Here is an 11975-nt window from a genome sequence, read left to right as displayed (position 1 = left end):
AAAGCCAAGTGTAAGAAAGAAATGAGTCTTCCGCTATTTTTCATTCCTGTTCTAAAGGAGCCACAGGTTTACATTTTAAACTCTATCCAAATGGAATGATACACACTTCTAAGGGATCTTTTTGAAAAAAAGATGTACGTGGGAGTGGGGGTTAAGGCAGGCATGGAAGGAGGCAGGAATTAGCAGAATAATCAGAGAAAGTTTATTGAAGGAAAATGAGAATACAAGCATGTAGTCAAAGTAATATTCAAATATGTTATATCATAACAAAATGACTAAAATACCCATCACGCAGTTCCAGTGTCCACACAATACTGCTGTGCAATATGAACCTCAGAGAATGGAGGTGTGTGTGGGAGGGCGGGGTGGGGCGGGGGGGGGAGGAACAGAGGGGAAATAAGAGAAGGGACAGCAAGGAAAGAAGAAGGAGATACTACTTATTTTCTGTGTGGAGATGTTATCTAGGGTGGCTTATGAGTGTTCAAGGTATCCAAAGATCCACATGAACCAAAGACTTACACAAAGCCAGAGTTACACAAAGCCTTTTCTGATTTCCAGAAAAGTCAGATAACTGAAAAGCCCTGACCCCCAAACTCCCAGGTCCCAGACTTTATTCCCTAGAACCTCTCTGCTCTCTTCTTTGACCCCTAGACTCCCATCCTCCTCAGGGAAGCCCTGGCCCTGGCCCACCTCAGCAAAGTTCCACAGAAGCCGAGCTTTTGGAACTGCTCATGAAGGCTCAGAGGATGAAAAAGTGGAGCCTGGTACTCCAGTGCCCATCGTGTCCCTTTCTTGGGTTGGGATGTCCCGAGGAGGGTGCTGACCAAGGTCATAACCCTTATTATGTGACTCTAGCTGTTCCTCTTCTGTAACACGCAGCAGCCGACCCGAGGAGGAGACAGGGGATATACTGAAGGAGGCCCCAAACTGTTGCATGGCCTCCCTCTCCTTAGTCCCACCATTGCTGCAGGGCACGTGGTAGGCCTCTGACCTCACCGTGGTTTGTGAGGAAACTTGATGTGATGCGTGACAGCTGGAGGACCAACTTCCCCCACAAGAGACAGGAAATCGGGGTGGATTGGGTGGATTCTTCTTCTTCCACACTGGAATGGGTGGTGGTGGGGCAGCTGGTGGGGACAGGGGGCTGGCGGCCTCTGTGGACACTTGCACCTTGATGCTGCTCTTGAAGTGTTGACGCCGGGCACCCACGTTCCCATGTGGCACTCCAGTAAGTGACGGGTCTCTGGTGGGATCTCCCTCCTTGCAGTTCTGTCCTTGACGGTTAAGTAGAGATAACTGCAGAAGGTCCCTGCCCACACTCAAAGGAGACCCCAGTGGGGTTGGCTGGGCAGGCTCCCTGGTGTTGAAGGACGAGCTCCAAAATTCTGGAAGGTGAAGAAAAAACTCAGAGTAGACAAGACTGCCCTTGATAGACTGATGGTCTGTCTGACTCATATAAGGCAGCTTTGTGTGTATGTTTAACGAGCCTGGGGCCTTCTGCATTCAAAGTTGGTGCTCTGCCACTGAGATATGGATCCCCCCCTTAAGGGTTTACATTGTTCAAAAGTTAGACCATGAGTGTGCGAGAAAGAATGCACAGAGACACTTACCTAGTCCCAAGTGTGCAATGGCCTCCAGCTGCTGGCAGGATGGGGCCTTCTGGATGGGCTGGGGGAGATGCAGTGGGAGGGGAAGGACGTCCCTATGGAGAGCAGGAAAGAGAGGGAGATAACCTTGACAAATACACAGACACAAACTAAAGTCTGCACACATGTAAAATGTGTTCAAAATCCAAAGTTTAATTTTCAAATTAAAATCAGAATTGGGGGGGGGGGGGAGTCCTAAAGCTTCATTGTGTTGGAAAGGGGTTTTTCCCCCCAAAATGAACCTTGAGACTTGTTGGTCAACATATATGGAAAGCATATAAATTCTTAACTTGGCCAGTTCAATAGATTTTTTAATATGCGGGTGGGTTTTCTTCAAAACCCCTTCATCCAACAGTATTAAAAATAGCACACTGGTGTAAAAAAAAAGTTATGTTGAGACAAGATGCTTTCACAGTTTCTGCAAGCAAAATGCGTTCGCAGCAGCAGTGGAAATTTTACTTGAGAATTCCCTGCCCCCGCATGCCCCGTTTCAGATATAGACAAGCCTTGGGAGGGGCAGGAAGAGATGGCCGTGGCTGATGTCAGGACTGGAGCTGCTTGACTGTTACTTACGGTGTGGAGCAATAAGATGCAATGAGATGCAAGAGGCTGGGAAACTTCATGTCGGAGCCCTCTAGCGAGATGACTGGACAAAAGAAGAGGAAAGGTGAACTGGATTTACTGGCACTCAGACCTCAAACTAGCACTGGAACGTATATGCTGCCCGTAATTCTCTTTTGAGAAAAATATTAAATATTTTTTGAAAACTTTAATATTTGCCCAGTCACCAACTATTTGATATATGTCCTATGATTTCCAAGGCTTTTTTGTATATATTAAAAAAGTGGTGCCAATATAAGGTTCCGCTGATTTCCACCAATTCCCCTCTCAGGACTTGGGAAGCCCCCCCAAAGGTGCCAGTATTCAGTACAAGCAGGGCTTTTTTTCAGGGGGAACACGGGGGAACGGAGTTCTGGAACCTCTTGAAAATGGTCACATGGCTGGTGGCCCCGCCCCCTGATCTCCAGACAGAGGGGAGTTTAGATTGCCCTCTGCGCCGCTGCGCCATGTGACCATTTTCTCTGAGGGTAACCCACTGAGTTCCACCACCTCTTTTCCCAGAAAAAAAGCCCTGAGTACAAGTGAGTACCACCACAAAAAAAAATTCTAGATATTTCTGTTCTACATCATACATTTACCCAGCCCTCCTCCTCCTCTGCGCTGAGCGGCGCAGAGGGCAATCTAAACTCCCCTCTGTCTGGAGATCAGGGGGCGGGGCCACCAGCCATGTGACCATTTTCTCTGAGGGTAACCCACTGAGTTCCACCACCTCTTTTCCCAGAAAAAAAGCCCTGAGTACAAGTGAGTACCACCACAAAAAAATTTCTAGATATTTCTGTTCTATATCATACATTTACCCAGCCCTCCTCCTCCTAACGCACACGGTTCTCCCCCCTTTCCAGTTTATCCTCAAAACAACACTCGAAGGTAGGTTTGGCTGAGAGAGAAGGTCAGACAGTCAGCATGGTACAGTGGCTAAATTGTTGGACTAAATCCAGGTTAAAATCCCTGCTGTGCCGTGGAAACTCTCTGGGTGACGTTTGGCCAGATACCCTCTCTCAGTTAACCTACATCACTAGGTTGTTGTAAGGATGAAAAGGAGGAGGGGGAAACAACATAGTAAAACCACTTTTGGTCCCCAGTGGATATAAATTATCAAAGGAAATAAATCAGTGGCTTTGCAGCTGAATGAGAGCCAGTTTGGTGTAGTGGTTAAGAGCGTGGGACTCTAATCTGGAGAACCAGGTTTGATTCCCCACTCCTCCACTTGAAGCCAGCTGGGTGACCTCAGGCTAGTCACAGCTTCTAGCTCTCTCAGCCCCACCGACCTCACAGGGTGTTTTGTGGTGGGGATAATGATAGCATACTTTGTAAACCGCTCTGAGTGGGTGTTAAGTCATCCTGAAGGACGGTATATAAATCGAATGTTGTTGTTATTATTATTATTTAAACCCAGGTCTCCCAAATCCTAACCTAACACTCTAACCACTTCACCACACCAAACACTGTCCCAACTGATACTGTTGAGTGTAATATCTGACAGCACGTAACAGAATTTATATGACTATATGAAGCTGCTTTGTACTAAGTTGGACTCAAACTTAAGAGAATCCCTGCTGTATTAGACCAGGGGTCCATCTAGACCAGCATCCTCTCTCACACAGTGGCCAACCCGTGGAGGTCCGTTTCCACACAGCTTACCTGAACCTGGAACGCTGCACAACATGCCAAAAAAAACGCGGAAGATTGTGTTTTCTCATGCACATTTTCTCACACGAGTTTTGTGCAACGTCGTGCAAAACTCACGCGAGAAAATGCGATCTTCCGCATTTTTTTCGGCATGTTACACAGCATTCCAGGTTCAGGTAAGCATGTGGAAACAGCTGAGGTCAAGGCCTTCCTCAAATGCTGCCTGGTATTCAGAAATTTTCTGTCTCTGAATGTGGAAGTTCCCTTTTAGTCACCATAGCTAATAGCCACTGACGGACCCCTCCACCATGATTCTGTCTCATCCCCTTTTAAGGCCATCCGTACTTGTGACCATCACCACATCCAGTGATGTAGAAAGGACCCTGTTTGGGTGGAAAGGTGGCATATAAATGTTTTAAATAAAGAGAGAGAAATCAATAACCATCTGGCAGTGAATTCCACATTTAATGATAAAATAATAAAGAGTCCAGTAGCACCTTTAAGACTAACCAACTTTATTGTAGCATAAGCTTTCAAGAGCCACAGTTCTCTTCATCAGATGCATCGTCAGATGCATCTGACAAAGAGAGCTGTGGTTCTCGAAAGCTTATGCTACAATAAAGTTGGTTAGTCTTAAAGGTGCTACTGGACTCTACTATTTTGCGACTATAGGTTAACTTCTCTGGATCTATCACATTTAATGAGTCATTGAGTAAAGAAGTAATTCCTTTTGTCCATTCTAAATCTACCGTCCGTCAAAAGAGGTGATCCCGAGTTCTAGTATTTGGGGAGAGGGAGAAAAAAATCTCTGTCCACCACTGCCCATCGAGCGTAGTATTCTCTACTCTGACTGGAGAGCACTTTGCAGGAAGGGGTTCTTTCCCTTTACCTGCTGAAAATCCCAGGGACTGAGCCTGAAACCTCCTGCCTGCATGCTGTGTGTTCTACTATTGAGCCCAAACCCCATGCACCCAAAAGATGACACATGGGTGTATACAGGGCTTTTTTTCTGGGAAAAGAAGTGGGGGAACTCTGTGGGTTGCCCTTGAAGAAAATGGTCACATGGCTGGTGGCCCCACCCCCTGATCTCCAGACAGAGGGGAGTTTAGATTGCCCTCCGTGGAGGGCAATCTAAACTCCTCTCTGTCTGGAGATCAGGGGGCAGGGCCACCAGCCATGTCACCATTTTCAAGAGGTTCCGGAACTCCGTTCCACCGCGTTCCTGCTGAAAAAAAGCCCTGGGTGTATATGGATTTGGCTGCCACTTTGGTAGCAGAGAGCATGACTGTCAATACGTATGTAAAATAATTTTGTTTAATGCTCTGACAACATTTAAACCAGCAATGCAATAGCACTGAATATTTGGCATTACTGTTTATCGTTTGATGGTTCACAAGTCAAAATAATGCAATCCTTGGCAGGGTTACTCCAGTCTAAGCCTACTGAAATCAGTGGGCTTAGATTGGAGCAACTCTGTCTAGGGTTGCACTGTTTTCAGATTTCAAATGCTGGAGTAAAATTACAGTCTCTACCCAGAAACGGTTTTCGTTGTCAGAACTCATCCCCGAATGTACGAAATAGCGATGAGGAGAGTATCTCCGAGTCTATGCAGAGTTACATAACTGAGATTAGAAATAAGGTTTTCCAGTTCAAATATTGCAGGTAGACTCGATTCTTGGGGCCTTATTGGGTTTCAGACAACCCCAGATGCATTCAATTACCAACCATATAACAGTAACTTGAAAGCTTCTTGGATTGTAATTCTAAATGCAGAGGCAAGTCTTCATCTGCGCCTTTTCCCCAGTCTCTCATCACCGAGTTGCACAGGTGAAGAATTACTGTGGCCACAGGCAAGTTGACCCAACTGTGCAGGAATTGTACATGCTTCCTGAGCATGTGCAAAGTATCTTTCACATTAAATGGATTGTACCATTTCAAACACCAGATGGTGGAAGTGGAATCAAGATGGAATACTTTGCCATTTAAGAAAAAAACACCTGCTTGTAAAAAACTATTCAGTCAGGGGCAAAGGCTTGGCAGAATCTGCATAGATATTTTCTGCATGACATACCAGTAGCCCTGTTGGATTCAAAGGAGGCCACTCTTGTAGCTTCTGCAGGCACTTTCCTCTCTTTCTGACTCCTTAAAAACCACACAAGGAAGAAATTGTCCACGGTGGCCTTACCTGTAGGTTCCTGGTGGAGACAATAGGTGGTCACAAAAACTGGAGATGAATTATCTGGGAGACGTAGGCAGAGAACTTGGCATTGCCGTGTGTTTGATCTGCGCACCAGAAAAGTCTTTTTTTGTCGGGGAGGAAGGAAGAGAAACAGAAAGGGGGGAGGGTGTGAAAAGGGTAATATGAGTGAGAAGCTGAGTCAGGAGAGCACATCAAGAACAAGTGTATGTTGTAAGGCTCCCACTAGTGTAGAAGATGGAGTCTACTGAGACAAAAACAACAACTTCATAATGCTCCACACACAAACCACCTCCCCAGGTTAGGCTGGCTCTGCAGCACAATGAAGGACCACTCAGGTGGCATAATGGACTGCACCACTTCAGAATGTACAGTTGCATCTTTTAAAGTTCCCCTTTATCCATCATTCTTTGCAAGCAGAAAACTAGCACAGCATGCAAAGAAACTTTCTCACTGAGGAAAAAACCTGCAGGGAGTTTTAAAAAATGTGATCCCTGCCCCTTACATTGAGTATGCAGTTATAAATGGGGGAAACTATGTTCAAAATCCACTGTGCAAGGCCTTCCAAGGGTTTGCTTGAGCAAAGGATAGGCACTAGAGGGCACGAACTGAAATATGAACCAAAATTCGTCATGATCTGGGCAGGTTCGTGGTTTGCGAACTGGTGGTTCGTCGGAGCCCATTTCTGATGAACCGCCACGAACTTTAGGCTGGTTCATTTTTTGGTTCGCCATTGCATACAGCCTGATGCCGATCAATCAGTTTTCTAGGCAACGAGGGGTGGATGGGCTTTCTGCAGCCCCAGAAGTGATGTTTTCACGAACCGAATGAACCGGGCTCATGTTTGTCAATAAAAATTCAGCTGTCTTTGTTTTGGGGGTGGGTGGGAATTTTGTTGGTCATGTGATATTTAAAGGCACAGGAGCCCCATTGGGAAAACAAAGCAGCAACCTAATCTAAGTTGTGCATAAAGCTGATTGGGGAAACTCAGGAATGAAGTTCCTACCATGTAATTATCCCCTTTGTGTTTTTCATAGCCATACAGGAATGCAAAATTCAGCCGGAAAAGCTGGCTTGGGGAGCACACCAAATACCATGGAGAGGTTTTGCCAGTCCCAGGCTACTATATGCAAAAGAGGCCTGATGAAAGAAGAAGGGGCAACCCTACTCAGAGCCAAACTACACGAGACACCAAACGTGTTCTTCACATGCTGGGTCCCCCAAGGTTCCCTGGGTAGTGTAGTCTTACAAAGAACAGCCACTCAATGTAATTCTCTACCAGTGGAAGAGCAATAAGAGGAATTCTGTATCTCTTGCAAAAAGTCACGGCTTGGGTTTTCCTCTAGGAGCTGGGATGGGGGGTGGATGTAACAGGAGGCAGGAAATCCAGGACAGCTTTTTGCAAGAGAGAGAGAATCCCCTCACCGCTCTTGTCCCTGGTGGAGAATCTCTCTTTCGCCAGGATCAAAGTGGGGCCAAGATCAGCAGTTTGCCCAGGTTCAGCTTCATTATTACTATCTGCCCCAGCCCTCACCCACACTTTTTAGCCACAGCTTTGGCATAAATTGAGAGGTACTACAAGGTAGTGGTTGGAGTACTGGACTAGGAGCTGGGAGACCTGGGTTCATATCCCAATTCAGCCATGAAGCTTGCTGGGCAACCTTGGGCCAGTCTATTTTCCCCTTCAGCCTCACCAGGTTGTTGTTAAGGACAAAATGTATATCGTCCTGAGCTCCTTGGGGGAAGGGGGAAAATGCACTACAGTCTACGTAGGAAAAAACAAGCCCTGCTCCTCCTCACCCCAGGAGGTTCACGTTGCAAAATGTGAAGGGCTGTTGCTGAGTTGATGCCCATTTGGAGCCACACAGGTTGGGTGAGCCGTAGCCGGCCTACCAGGCTGATGTTCCGTGGAGACGCCTGGGCCTCGTGCCGGGGATTGGCATAGGGCTCAGGATAATCATAGATGGGATTCCGAGTCATCCTGAATTGGGAGAGGAAAGGAAAAAAATTCTAAGCGCAGGGAGGAGCCATAGAAAGGGTAAATTAGCACTTAGCAAATGGTTGTTTACGTTCGCTCACTGTCAAACACAAAGCAAAAACTGGATTTCTCTTCCCCCACCCCCTACACTCAAGGCGGGGATTCTAAGCATGGCAGGCAGAAATCCAGCAGGTATAGATTTCTCCAGCATGGAAACATCATGCAGGGGAGTGTGGAGGAGACAAAGCACCTGCAATACCATTGGGGCTGTTAAAAGAGCCTTGCTGGCAGGGGTGGGGTGGCTGCCACCCTAAGCATGGAGGGGCACAGCTGGAAAGAACATGAAATCGAAGAGCCAGCCAGCCCCAACTGTTATAAAACACTGTGGGGGCGAGAGGGGAAAAAAAACCAGGGCATGAATCAGTTCCATGGCAGAATGCCATGGGTGACAGCAAGCTGGGAAAAGAAGCCCAAATTTAGCACATCACAGCCATGCCCATTTTTGCCCCAGATAGGGAGACAGAGAGTGCCGCCCTCCAGAAAATGAGCTCCCCAGCAAAAGCGAGCCAGGCTAAACCCCTCAAGCCCTCACCTCCCCAGAACAAAGCCTATGTACGTGAAACTACGTATCTTGTTCCCCTTGCCTCCCCTTAGTACACGATTAGACTGGTATGAGCTTTCGAGTCAAAGCTCACTCCATCAGATCTGCTGAAGGGAGCTCTGACTCTTTGAAAGCCTTGGAAATCTAGTTGGCCTTTCAGGTGATATTGGACCTGTATCTTGCTCTTCAACTGCAGACCAACATAGTTGCTACCTGAAACTATTTAGATTGGTAAGCTCCTTGGGGCACAGAGCTGTTGTTTCTGCTTACATAACCCCCTCAAGTGTTGTATCTATGGGTGATCATGTGGCTAATAATATTTAGGTCCACCTGCCTCCTGCACCACGTGCATCAGTACCTACTCAAAGAAGGTGACCGCTCCAGGAGGAATTGAATTCTTCAGCCAGGAATTCTTGACTCAGCCACACTGGCATGACCTGCTGGCACCCCCTCCTACAGGGCGAGGCGAGAGTCGCATCAGACCTAGCCCAAAGGTGCTTTATGGAGAAGCGCATAAAAAAAAGAAACAGGAAGAAAGACGAATTTCCTCCCATCACCATGATGGGGAAGGAAGACAAATACCCCATAATGACCAAATCACATTTCCTTCCTGAGAACCCAGGAGTCCTACCCTTTGGTCCTCCAAAATGTAGCCACTAGACCCCATCACTACATCCAGAACTTAGGATTCCGTGCACCAAACCTCTCCCATCTCTGTCCCTCTCCCATTTAGAGAAACTTACACCAGACCCTCTTGCGTGCCAGCAACCTTGCCCACAACTTCCCTCTAATTTCACTTTGATCATCACTGCAGCGTGGGGATTACACAACCCTGTTCTCCATGAACACGTGTTGAAAGAAGCGGGGGAAGGGAAAGCATAAACAAAATGTAAACAGTGTCGCCGTTTCAGCAAGAGTAAGGCAGTCAAGCTTCCTAATACCTCCAGCACTCCATCTATAGCTAACCCCCCCTTCCCAACCCGACACTCACTCTTGTCATCTCGCGGTGGCGTTTAGACCCCCGGACTCCACAACCCTGTACTTCTTCGGCTCTAACCTTTAGGTAGTACTGCCCTCCCGGGAGCCAGGATGCGCGGCACAGAGCAGACCTGCCGCAAACGAGGATATCAGTTACTCCAAAAAGTAAAATGGTGCCACCTCTAAGGGAGGAATTTTGGTAGGTATTAAGATCAGCGCAGGAGCTCCTCCTTTCCAGCCACCCCCCCAGGAGACTTCCAGCCAGCCCCCCTTTTCCTTTCTTCCGTAGCCGCTCACTTCCCCTCTCCGGCATCTCGACGACAGCGTGTTGCTTCTCCTCCTTCCCATGTGATTTCTTTTTTTTGCCCTCTTCTAGGCTGCGATCCAACTGGAGGGCGAGGCCGGATTGAACGCCAGGAAGGATGGGCACCTGGCAGCTCTTAATTCCAGGGCTTCGATTTGAGTCAGCCACAGGGTAGACAGCAGGAGAGGGAGCCTCTGAGCACGTGCAGAAAACGCCTTCGCAAATGCTTAGAGAGCAGGTTGGATATTTTTATTGATCAGCAGTACTGCACCCTGTTCTTGGGAATGAATGATTTCATTCCCTACTGGAGCAAACATTCCCGGTTCCTAAAAAACCTGGATTCAGCCCCAGACCCTTGTTTTTCAACAGCCCAATTTGACCAATATGAAAGCGTTTAGGAACACTGACCAGAACAACAAATTGGCCAGGGGTGCAAAAATGTATTTCAGCATGAAAATTTTATATAGTAGCTGGGAAACCAAGGGTATCTGTTTGCCCAGAGGCTTGGTGAGGGCAGCAGGCCTGGCACAGCAATGTCATTGCAGCCACTCAATGACTCTGTGCGGCAGCCCTGCTAACCCCCCACTCCGCCATTGTTTGGTCACCCATTGATGGTGAGCAAATGGAACACACAACGCTAGGATTGGACTTGCACATTTTCCCACAGTAGCTTCAAGCTGTAGTAGTCAGTCTGAGCAGGCAGTTTTTGGCATTTCATCTACAAAAACCTTCAAGATTCATAAACATTCTTAACTCACCTTGGAGCGGATTCCCACAAGTGGAGAACTGAGAGCTTGCCACAAAAGTAGAAATGGCTAGTTATAAACCATATCTTCAGGCTCCGAAGTAACACTGAAGTTTCTGAACATGTGTAGAGTGTTTCCTCTTATTGTCAGAAAAACAGCTTACACCCACCTGGAACCAGGGAAAGGTGATTCAAGAAGTCTTGTGCACTCTAAGCACTTCCTGTTTTGGAAATTCAATACAAGCAGCAGCTCACTTCATACCAGCTCGAATGGGGGGGGGGGAATCTTACGTCTGATTTATAGAATTCTCTAAAACTTAAGAAGCTGGATGGGATGTGTGGAAGAACATGAAGACAAGCAAGGACTTGCTGCTAACCATCACTGCTCTACTAAGCCCAGGGGCTGTTTTGAATACCAGGACTCAGATGCATGTAAGAGAATACCTATGAGCATGTGTAGAGTGCCTCCTGCTTCCATCACTGAGGAAGCACACCAGAGATTCAGGGTTAAGGGTTATTATGTTAAAAAGAGTGATTCTATGCATATTTAGCCCCCACAACCTTTAAAAAAAATTCACTCCACCCCAGAAAGATCACTAGAGATGAAAGGGCAGAAAAAGGAATCTAAATATCGCAGCACTTTCAGCAGCAGCCACTAGAGGGCACTGCCCTTTCAATACTCAACAGCTGCCCTATCCATGTGGCAGCCTCTTTCTCCTGTGGCTTATCCGAAGCGAAGCCCTTCTAAAAGTGACATTAGGATCACCCATAGGCTTGAGGGCAGCTTTTTAGTGTCCTCATTGCTTGGCTTAATGGTTGCTGCTCTCTTCCATTTCAGTTTACTAGAACTATGCAGTCTGGAATCCAGGCTCTTTGGTTGTTGAGTACCACCTTGTGAACAGATGAACCTTGGCATGTATCTGTCTGTAATGTAGCACGCGTTCTGCAACCAAGCCCAGTGTTTGCACCAACCTGCAGAAAATACTAACACACTCCATTGCTTCCCTGGATGTGTTTTCTTTTGCAAAAGCAAATGGGACCCTTTTCCATGCCAATATGTTATCATTGGCTGGGGCAAAAGGGCAAAATTGGATATTTTTGAGTTGCTTTATATCCCTGATGCTTTTCTGCTTACAGAGAGAAAATAGGAAGTGACTGTACTCTGGGGACATTAGTAAACACTACGTGAAAGTGTCCGAAAAGGACAAAGTCCTCAAGCCACATTGCTATACATTCTGGCAAAAAAAAAAAAGCACAACTGGGAGGGATGACTTCT

The 11975-nt window shown here is 47.0% G+C and overlaps 1 protein-coding gene across 4 annotated transcripts; it reads right to left on the bottom strand.

The window, feature by feature from the left end:
- Window positions 1–200: 200 nt before the first annotated feature.
- On the bottom strand, window positions 201–9984 carry RIN1 (Ras and Rab interactor 1). 4 transcript variants are annotated; one of them, XM_054989559.1, is made up of 8 exons: window positions 9948–9984; window positions 9664–9781; window positions 9035–9169; window positions 7894–8074; window positions 6082–6196; window positions 2220–2292; window positions 1611–1702; window positions 201–1385 (listed from the first exon to the last, which is right to left on the bottom strand). In XM_054989559.1, exons 4-8 carry the CDS (start codon window positions 8071–8073, stop codon window positions 730–732), a joined length of 1116 nt encoding a protein of 371 aa, XP_054845534.1. In that variant the 5' UTR covers window position 8074; window positions 9035–9169; window positions 9664–9781; window positions 9948–9984; the 3' UTR covers window positions 201–729. The 4 variants fall into 4 exon arrangements, with proteins under 4 accessions (XP_054845534.1, XP_054845525.1, XP_054845515.1 ...); XM_054989550.1 differs by having other exon boundaries at window positions 9664–9832; window positions 9948–9976; XM_054989540.1 differs by lacking the exon at window positions 9948–9984 and having other exon boundaries at window positions 9730–9904.
- Between the last annotated feature and the right edge of the window lie 1991 nt (window positions 9985–11975).

Source organism: Eublepharis macularius, chromosome 1 (assembly GCF_028583425.1).
Source record: "Eublepharis macularius isolate TG4126 chromosome 1, MPM_Emac_v1.0, whole genome shotgun sequence".
Classification (NCBI taxonomy): domain Eukaryota; kingdom Metazoa; phylum Chordata; class Lepidosauria; order Squamata; family Eublepharidae; genus Eublepharis; species Eublepharis macularius.
This window is presented reverse-complemented; position numbering and strand designations above follow the sequence as displayed.